General features: G+C 47.6%; 1 protein-coding gene across 1 annotated transcript in view; it reads right to left on the minus strand.

The window, feature by feature from the left end:
- Nucleotides 1–9,426, minus strand: part of LOC148140758 (zinc-binding protein A33-like) — a 15,544-nt gene extending 6,118 nt beyond the window's left edge. The window contains exons 1-5 of the mRNA XM_087979540.1: nucleotides 8,966–9,426; nucleotides 8,121–8,216; nucleotides 7,816–8,049; nucleotides 2,553–2,575; nucleotides 2,259–2,467 (exon numbers count right to left, since the gene is read on the minus strand). Of these exons, the coding sequence (XP_087835666.1) occupies nucleotides 2,259–2,467; nucleotides 2,553–2,575; nucleotides 7,816–8,049; nucleotides 8,121–8,216; nucleotides 8,966–9,406 (1,003 nt within the window). The 5' untranslated portion in view covers nucleotides 9,407–9,426. The remainder of the gene's footprint in view (nucleotides 1–2,258; nucleotides 2,468–2,552; nucleotides 2,576–7,815; nucleotides 8,050–8,120; nucleotides 8,217–8,965) is intronic.
- Between the last annotated feature and the right edge of the window lie 814 nt (nucleotides 9,427–10,240).

The following is a 10,240-nucleotide window of genomic DNA, read 5'->3' on the forward strand; positions in this document are numbered from 1 at the left end:
GGGAGGTGTGGGCGCAAGTGTTGCACCTCCTGCGGTTGCAAGGGAAGGTGCCGGGAGTGGAGGTTGGGTCGGTGGGGGGTGTGGATCTGACAAGGGAGTCGCGGAGGGAGTGGTCTCTACGGAAAGCTGATAGGGGAGGGGAGGGAAATATATCCTTGGTGCTGGGGTCTGTTTGGAGGTGGCGGAAGTGACGGCGGATGATGCGCTGTACATGGAGATTGGTGGGGTGGTAGGTGAGGACCAGTGGGGTTCTGTCCTGGTGGCGGTTGGAGGGGCGGGGCTCAAGGGCGGAGGAGTGGGAAGTGGAGGAGATGCGGTGGAGGGCACCGTCGACCACGTCGGGGGGGACATTGCGGTCCTTGAAGAAGGAGGCCATCTGGGTTGTGCGTTTTTGGAACTGGTCCTCCTGGGAGCAGATGCAGCGGAGACGAAGGAATTGGGAGAATGGGATGGCGTTTTTACAGGGGGCAGGATGGGAGGAGGTGTAGTCCAGGTAGCTGTGGGAGTCGGTTGGTTTGTAGTAGATGGTTGTGGGAGTCGTAGGGTATGTGGAACAATCCATCTTCCGCAACTACACTGGCCCCACCCCCCATCTTTTCCTTCGCTACATTGATGACTGTATCGGCGCTACCTCGTGCTCCCACGAGGAGGTTGAACAGTTCATCCACTACACTAACACCTTCCACCCCAACCTCAAATTCACCTGGACAGTCTCGGACTCCTCCCTCCCCTTCCTAGACCTTTCTGTTTCTATCTCAGGCGACCGAATCAACATGGACATCTACTACAAACCAACCGACTCCCACAGCTACCTGGACTACACCTCCTCCCATCCTGCCCCCTGTAAAAACGCCATCCCATTCTCCCAATTCCTTCATCTCCGCCGCATCTGCTCCCAGGAGGACCAGTTCCAAAAACGCACAACCCAGATGGCCTCCTTCTTCAAGGACCGCAATGTCCCCCCCGACGTGGTCGACGGTGCCCTCCACCGCATCTCCTCCACTTCCCGCTCCTCCGCCCTTGAGCCCCGCCCCTCCAACCGCCACCAGGACAGAACCCCACTGGTCCTCACCTACCACCCCACCAATCTCCATGTACAGCGCATCATCCGCCGTCACTTCCGCCACCTCCAAACAGACCCCAGCACCAAGGATATATTTCCCTCCCCTCCCCTATCAGCTTTCTGTAGAGACCACTCCCTCCGCGACTCCCTTGTCAGATCCACACCCCCCACCGACCCAACCTCCACTCCCGGCACCTTCCCTTGCAACCGCAGGAGGTGCAACACTTGCGCCCACACCTCCCCCCTCACTTCTCTCCAAGGCCCCAAAGGAAACTTCCATATCCGCCACAGATTCACCTGCACCTCCACCCACATCATCTACTGCATCTGCTGCAGCCAGTGTGGCCTCCTCTATATTGGGGAGACAGGCCGCCTACTTGCGGAGCGATTCAGAGAGCACCTCTGGGCCACCCGGACGAACCAACCCAACCAACCTGTAGCACAGCATTTCAACTCCCCCTCCCACTCCACCGAGGATATGCAGGTCATTGGACTCATCCACCGCCAAACCACAACAACCCAACGGTCGGAGGAGGAGCGTCTTATCTTCCGACTGGGAACCCTCCAACCACAGGGGATGAACTTGGACTTCACCAGTTTCTTCATCCCCCCTCCCCCCACCTTGTCTCAGCCGGATCCCTCCAGCCCGGCACCGCCTTCCTGACCTGCAGTCTTCTTCTTGACCTCTCCGCCTCCATCCTACTCCGACCTATCACCCTCACCTTGACCTCTTTCCACCTATCACATTTCCAACGCCCCTCCTCCAAGTCCCTCCTCCCTACCTTTTATCTTCTCCTGCTGAACACTCTCTGCTCATTCCTGAAGAAGGGCCTGTGCCCGAAACGTCGAATCTCCTGTTCCCTGGATGCTGCCTGACCTGCTGTGCTGTTCCAGCAATAAATTTCAATGTGCACTAAGACCTGGATGTAGAGAGAGAGAGCATCAGCGAGGGCTCCCAGCCTGATCTGGAATTGAGTCCCAGTGGAAAGTCTGAAAATCAACTAAGCTGATGTTCCGCTCACCTCGTGCTCAATCTCTCAATCTGAGGCCCCATGTTTCAAACTGCATCTTTAGTGAGACCCCTGCGCCAGTGAATAGAACCCAGCATGAGGCCACACACTCAGAAGAAATGGAGAGAGGTAGAGAGTGCAGGAACCTCTCTAGAAAGCAGACACAAAGCTGTAAGGTTTCTTACCCGGAGAGATGATCTGTTTCATTTGCTTCCACACTGTGTAGAGTAACGGGCCTCGGAATCCTTTGTATTTCCTTCTCGAAAACGCAAGGCTCTCTTTGGAGCATTCACTTCCTTCTGGTTCATCTCCCTTGCAACCCTGGATTTCACTGCCTTCTTCTTCACCTTCATGCCTCTGGGCACTTTTCACTTTGTCCTCTTTGACCAAGTATCTGTTTGAATGAGATTGGTTTAATCACTCAATGCTGACTGCGACCTGTGAGCAAAGCTATTTATGGGTTTAAATAAGACACTCACTTTTCTCTCAATGTCTTCGCTTCCTGCAGGACAGAGAATCAGAAACATTAATAAACATGCGGTACTATTTCGATTGCCCCATCAATGGTGTGGTTGAAACGTGAAAGGACCTGGATGGACATTCTCACTGACAAGTTCCAGTGTAATGTGATACCACGGCAGCTAATGTCCCTCCCCACACCTGAATGCATTCAACACATTTCCCTCTGCTGCTGTTCAACAATGACTTACTGCTGCTTTCCCAGTAACTCCGGGCCTGCCCTGGTCTGTGTAGCCTCGAGTGATAATTTACCCAATCTCAGCATGCCCCTGACAGTGAGGCAGCATCCAGACTACCAGCTCCTGGACACTTTAAGGCAACACATGCGCCTGTGTACACATAAAATGTGAATCGGATTAGGCTCATTGTGGTGCCCCACCCAGTCAGACTACCTCCATTATTCAAAGGATCTGAATGGAGTTGACTTCAGGGACTGAACCCCTGCAATGTCACTGTCCTTGACAGGGGTGAGACGCTGAGAAACCTCAGAAGCCAAGTAGGAACCTGCAATAGAGGAAAGCTGAGTCATCCTTGGGAAATAGTCGGATGATGAGCTTGCAAGTTACTTATGATGAGGGTCAGCCCATTTAGAAGACAGTGCTCCCCTATCCTGCATCAGCTGATTGGTTCCTTGCCCAATACCATCCTTCAGCTCATTGCATTTGTTCAACGCAATTTTCGGATAGCAACTTCCCCATGTCAGTTCCACACTTACAATCTGACAATTTACATTGGGGTTTGTATTGCTATCCTCATACCCTGTTTATGCCTGAATAGACTCTCATAGAACATAGAACAATACAGCACAGAATAGGCCCTTTGGCCCTCGATGTTGCGCCGCCTGTGAACTATTCTCAGCTCGTCCCCCTACACTATCCCATCATCATCCATGTGCTTATCTAAGGATTGTTTAAATCTCCCTAATGTGGCTGAGTTGACTACATTAGCAGGTAGGGCATTCCACACCCTTATGACTCTCTGCATAAAGAACTTGCCTCTGACATCAGTCTTAAATCTACCACCCCTCAAGTTGTAGTTATGCCCTCTCATACAAGCTGACATCATCATCCTAGGAAAAGGTCTTTCACTGTCGACCCTATCTAATCCTCTGATCATCTTGTATGTCTCTATCAAATCCCCTCTGAGCCTTCTTCTTGCCAATGAGAACAGGTTCAAGTCTCTCAGCCTTTCCTCATAAGACCATCCCCCCAGACCAGGCAACATCCTGGTAAATCTCGTCTTGCACCTTTTCCAATGCTTCCACATCCTTCCTGTAATGGGGCGATCAGAACTGTACATGATATTCCAAGTGTGGCCGCACCAGCGTTTTGTATGGTTGCAGCATGTTGAGCTTGCAAGCTGCTTATGATGAGGGTCAGCCCATTTAGAAGACAGTGCTCCCCTATCCTGCATCAGCTGATTGGTTCCTTGCCTAATACCATCCTTCAGCTCATTGCATTTGTTCAACACTGTTTTGGAGGTGAGGTAATTATGGGACACAGGGCAGCCAACCTCATATATACACACCCCTCCATTCCTGCTCATACTGCATTAAGGAAGGGGAGCTGGGTGTCTGAGCTCATATCATTTCTGTCACTCAAAGTCAACACTCCCTCCTTTTCTCCAAAGTGACGTGTTCAACTGGCTCCAGTCTTGCATTGTTGCAGTTTCCTGACACTGGGGATTAACTTCACTGCTTTTTTATTCCTGACGCAGTGGACGAGTCAAGATACACATTGAGTTTCAGATTTTGAAATCAGCATTGTTCAGCTTCAAACGCAAGCTGTGGTTTTCTTTACTGTTTTTGCATGCCTATTACGGGAATGAGTTTTAAACTGGAATAAAACCTTCCACTTGGCACACGCATTGGGTGCTCTATGATCAAAAACAGGATGGAGAATAAACTCTCTTTACATTGTCAGATCAGACCTGTCCCAAGACCAATCCTGCTCTTACTGAATCAGTGGAACATGTTTCATTTCCCGCACCAGCTCATTTCCTTTCTCCTTGTAGCCACTGACAGTTAGACTGGTGGTTTTTGTGCAGGGAGTTCATGCCCATTCAAAGTTACTTGGAAACCAGCCAAACTAAATGACATAGCACTGCAACAGGGAGAGTGTGAGGACCGCAGATGCTGGAGATCAGAGTCGAAAAGTGTGGCACTGAAGAAGCGCAACTGGTCAGGCAGCGTCCGAGGACTAGGAGAGTCGATGTTTCAAGCATGAACCCTTCATCGAAGCAAGATGAGAGTGGTGCTGGTAAAACACAGCAGGTCAGGCAGCATCCAAGGAGCAGGAAATCGACGTTTCAGGTAGGAGCTCTTCATCAGGAGCGCCTCTTCATCGAGGTGTTGACTGTCCAGCTCCTTGGGTGCTGCCTGACCGGCCGCGCTTTTCCAGCACCACACTTTTTGCCTCATAACACTTTAACAGCAGACAGAGGCTTTCACTCCATTGAGTGGACTTCAGATTGGTTCCACAGGTCAGCGCAACATCAAAGGCTGAAGGGCCTGTACTGTGCTGCAATGTTCTATGCTCTCTCCAACTCCCCAACCAGTATATCATGTTTACATGCTGCCCAACGTTTCTCTTCCCAGCACCAGTTTCAAGCCACACATGTACAGGCAGGAAACAGTTGGTTTATGTTTGGGTTTATGCTATACTCAAACCGCACCCCCATCTCTTCATCTACAAGGACATTATCAGCACAACCTTCTATTCCATTGACATTTGCGTTCATCCGGCTTCTCCTCAAATGGTTCAACACTTCCCAGGTTATAGGCCAACAGCTTTATTTGAAATCACCAACTTTCAAAGTGCAGCTCCTTCATCAGGTGAAGTTACCAGATGAAGCAGAAGCGTTTCAATCGCTTGTGATTTCAAATCAACTGGTTGGACTATAACCTGGTGTCGTGTGGCTTCTGACTTTGTCCTCTCCAGTCCAACACCGGCACCTCCACGTCGTATCCACACGTGTCAGCCCGCTGCTCCATGTACTAGGTTATAACCTCACCTCGGAGAATGAGGTTTCTCCTTCCTGAATGTATTACTGACTGTCTCACACTGTGGTACTTCTCCGGGTTTTAGTCTCTCCAACAAGTGGAAACACAATAAGCAATCCAATCAAGTACTATGTTAGAAATCACACAACACCAGGCTATAGTCCAACTGTAACCAAGTACTGCTATCTTTTGAAAGATCTCTTTCACTGCTGAGCGGTCTGTTCTCGAGAGATAAAGAGCCCCAGTCATTTCGGCTCTGGTTTTACCCTTATTAATCTTTTTGGCACTTTCTCTCGTGCCTCTGTATCCTTTTTGCATTCTGAAGACATTCATGTATTATCTCTCCTAGGTTCAGCTGTGTGTATGCGTGCTTTTGGTAGTGTATGGATACGTGTGTTTGTATGAGTACATGTTTGGTGTGGGTTTGTGTGTGTGTGGGCAATGTGCATGTGCCTGTAGAGTGTGTGTGAGATGAGTGCAGGTTTGTGTGTGTATGTGTGTCTGTCTGTCTGTGTGTGTGTGTGTGTGTGTGTGAGATGAGTGCAGCTTTGGGGGGTGTGTATGTGTGCACATTTGGTGTGTGTTTGTGTGAGCTGAGTGCTCGCTTGGGTGTATGCAATATGTGCAATTGGTGTGCAATTGGCCAGTGTGCATGTGTGGTGTGTGTGTATATGGTATGTGTATGTATACATGATGTATGCACACGTACAGTTGTGTGTGTTTATGTGGTATGTGTGTATGTATGTGGAGTGTGTTTGTGTGCATGCATGGATGTGATATGTGTGGTGAGTGCATGTGATATGTTTATGTCTCTGTGTGTGTGTGGTGTGTACGATGTGTGTGGTGCCTTGGTGTCTCTATGTCTGTGTGGTATGTGTGTACCTCAGTGTGGTATGTGTGCGTGTGTGTTGTATGGTGTGTATGTGGAACCATTTGATAAGTTTCTGTTCTCTACTTTGTCTCTCGTGTCTGGATTTCATCTGGGCCTTCTGTCATTTACCCCATTCTGAATGCTGCCTCAATGTTACACACAAGTCTTTTGTCTTTCCTGGTTCAGATACAGTCCATCTCTTCTCTCTCATTCCTTTACTCTGGCTCCATCAAACTGCAGCAGGGTGAGGTAATTAGTCTCACAGAGATGTATAGCACGGAAACAGGCCCTTCTGTCCAACTCATCCATGCTGACCAGATATTCTAAATTAATCTAGTCCCATTTGTCGGAATTTGGCCCATATCCCTCTGAACCCTTCCTATTCATGTACCCATCAAGATGCATTTAACTATTGCTATTGTACCAGCATCCACCACTTCCTCTGACAACTCAATCCATACACACACCACCCTCTGTATGAAAAAAAAGTCCCTTTTAGATCTTTCCCCTCCCTCCTGAAACCTATGCCCTCTCATTTTGGACTCTACTACCCTGGGAAAAAGACCTTGTCTATTCACCATAACCATTGACCTTAATGATTTTATAAACTTCTAAGGTCACCAATCCGTCTCCGACGCTCCAGGGAAAATAATCCTAGTCGATTTAGCCTCTCCCTATAGCCCGAACCCTCCAACCCTGGCAACACCCTTGTAAATCTTCTCTCAACCCTTTCAAGTTTCACAACACCTTTGCTACAGCAGGGAAACAAGAATTGAACACAGTATTCCAAAAGTGGCCTAACCAATGTCCTGTACAGCCACAAAATGATCTCCCAACTCCTGTACTCAATGCATTGACCAATAAAGGCAAGCATTCCAATCGCCTTCTTCACTGCCCTGTCTGCCTGCAACTCCACTTTCACAGGACTATGAACCTGCAAACCAAGGTCTCTTTGTTTGACTATACTCCTCAGGACCTCACCATTAAATGTCTAAGCCCAATCCTGATTTGCCTTTCAGAAATGCAGCACCTCACATTTATCTAAATTAAAGTCCATCTCCCACTCCTCAGCCCATCTGATCAAGGGCCAAGTACTGAGAGGTAACTTTCTTCGCTGTCCACTACAGCACCAATTTTGGTGATATCGGCAAATTACTAACCATACCTCTTATTTTCACATCCAAATCATTGATACTTGTGGGATCTCTCTATGAAAGCTCAATTCTCTATGATACCCATTTCTCTATGATTATCCTGCACATTGGGGATTGCTGTGATGGTTTCTGAGCCCCATGACTAAGTGCTGTTCACTACTGCACCAACACTTTGGGATTTAATTATAATGGATCACCTTGAGAAAAGAGAGATTGCCTTGGTGTTTTATGGCTGCGCTGATGTTTGAAATCTTCTTCTCAAATGACGCTAGATCCTCATCAAATCTTTTCATATTTTTCTCCATTCGTTGTAGGTCCTCCTTCTTTTGTCTCCTCAGCTCTTCAATTAAATGTTGTTCCTTGTTTTCAACAAATTGATGGATTTTGGCAAACTGTACAGAGATGCCATGTTCCAAGGATCGAGTGAGTTCCTAAGACAGTGAGAAAGATCATTGAGACAGAGTGTTGGCTTGGATCACAGAATTATGACAATTGTACTCACATCCAGTTCCGAAATTGTCCTCTCCTGCTGCTGTTTTAATCCATTCTTACTTTTCTTTGCCTTTTCCACAGATTCCAAAGCTATTTTCAGCAGGTCCTAAGAAAGAAATCAGATTTTACCATGATCCATTGAAATGCCTGATGTTGTGTCATAAACCATGAGGGCATGAGTTCAGGGATTGTAGTACATGGCATTAATTTGTAATTCTTACTAAGAAACAGCAGATTGAAAAGTATTCAGTTAGATCAGGAGTGGTTTTACACCAATTGTTTTTGTTGTATGAACATATATGCCTGGGTTACATACTACACTATTAAACCAGAGGTCTGGATACAAAGGCAGTGATGTGAGTTTAAAATACATCACAGGACTATGAATAATATTTAATAGGACTGGACATTCCCATTAAAAATTAACTTTTTCCATTCCCATTAAAAATGTACCTTTTCCATTTATAAGCGGCTTTAGAATGCAGATTGCCACATATTAGCAGGTATTTATCACACATTGTTCTAGAACATGCGACTTGTTTTTATTTATACACTCAAAGCCACAATGCTTCTTTCAGAATATTTTGTATTTGTTAACTTCACTTTTAAAGTATAACGGTGCTGTCAAATTAGGAAAATACATTGACAAATATTTCCTGAACAAATTGGTGTCTGCATTCCTGACAAATTATCTTTCAGATTCCTCACAGCAAGGGCTCTGTATTTAGCCAATTGAGAAACATAGGAACTGAACAAAATTCACCAGGAACTTTAAACTGCCTTAACTACAACCCAGTAAACAATGAAGATTGGAGCCAGGTAACTCACTCTCTCTGCCACAACCCCCCAGCTTACCTTGTACTTTTGATCCGCCTGCTGTAGTGGCAGGAACCTGTGATCTGAATGGAGGGGGGTATCCACACAACTGGCACAGACCAGAATCTCATCCTCCTCACAGAACAGGATCAGCTTCTGCCCGTGTTCCTCACAGACCTGGTGTACACTCTCCCCCTGACCCTCACAGTCAGAGTGATCCTCCTGCAGCTTCAGCTCCAGTAGCCGGGCCTTCCCACAGAGACTAGCCAGCACCCTGTTACTGGTGTAGCTCCTCCGGGGGAGAACCATTCGACAGTGTGGGCAGGACACCACGACCCCCTGCTTTTCCCAGTATTTCTGGATGCAGCATTTACAGAAGGTGTGCTCACACTCCAGCTGCACCGGCGCCACAAATACAGCCAGGCAGATGGAGCAGGTTAAATCCTCAGTCAGGGATAAGATGTGTTTACTGACGGCCATCTCGCGACTGCTCCAGTGCCTGGGGCACACTTTATCTTCAGTTTTGTTTCACCCAGTTTGTTGTGAAACTCATTTCCTGATCAGGCTTCTTAAAGGGACACTGTCACCTGGAAAAGCTGTGTGTGGAAAAATGACCCAGATATCACAATTGGTAGACAGTTGCTGGAAATGCTTAAGCTGGAGTCTGATGGGCAGGGGGACAGTGGGGGGAGTTCTCCTTAAGGTCAGAAATCTCTAAAGTTTCCAACACAGCCATGCTTCATGGTTATCCAGGCTTAGTTACAGGATTTAAAACCTTCTCTAACGCTTGGCAAGTGCTAAAATTGGGCAGAAGTGGTTTCTGCAGATGCTGGAGATTAGAGTCAAGATTAGAGTGGTGCTGGAAAAGTACAGCAGGTCAGGCAGCACCTGAGGAGCAGGAAAATCGACATTTCAGGAAAAAGCCCTTCATCAGGAATGAGGCTGGGAGACTCAGGGGTGGAGAGATAAATGGGAGGGTGGGTGGGGATGGGTCCGGGGAGAAGGTAGCTGAGAGTGCAATAGGTGGATGGAGGTGGGGATAAAGATAATGGGTCGGAGAGGAGGGTGGGATGGATAGGTGGGAAGGAAGATTTGCAGGTAAAAAGAGAATTAATGGAGTCTTACATGGATTCATGCAGTTTTTTGAGCCAAGTACAATGTACCTCTGCAAGTACAAATTCACCCACAAACATATATGTGTGCATGTGGGTCTTTGTGTGTGTGTGTGTCTGTCTGTCTGTCTGTCTGGGTTGGGGGGTTGTGAGTGTATATGTGTGTGTACGTGAGTATGAAGTGTCTAAGTCAGCCAACGCT

This window comes from Chiloscyllium plagiosum, unplaced genomic scaffold (assembly GCF_037043375.1).
Source record: "Chiloscyllium plagiosum isolate Xiang-an unplaced genomic scaffold, Cpla_swu_hap1 HiC_scaffold_35, whole genome shotgun sequence".
Classification (NCBI taxonomy): domain Eukaryota; kingdom Metazoa; phylum Chordata; class Chondrichthyes; order Orectolobiformes; family Hemiscylliidae; genus Chiloscyllium; species Chiloscyllium plagiosum.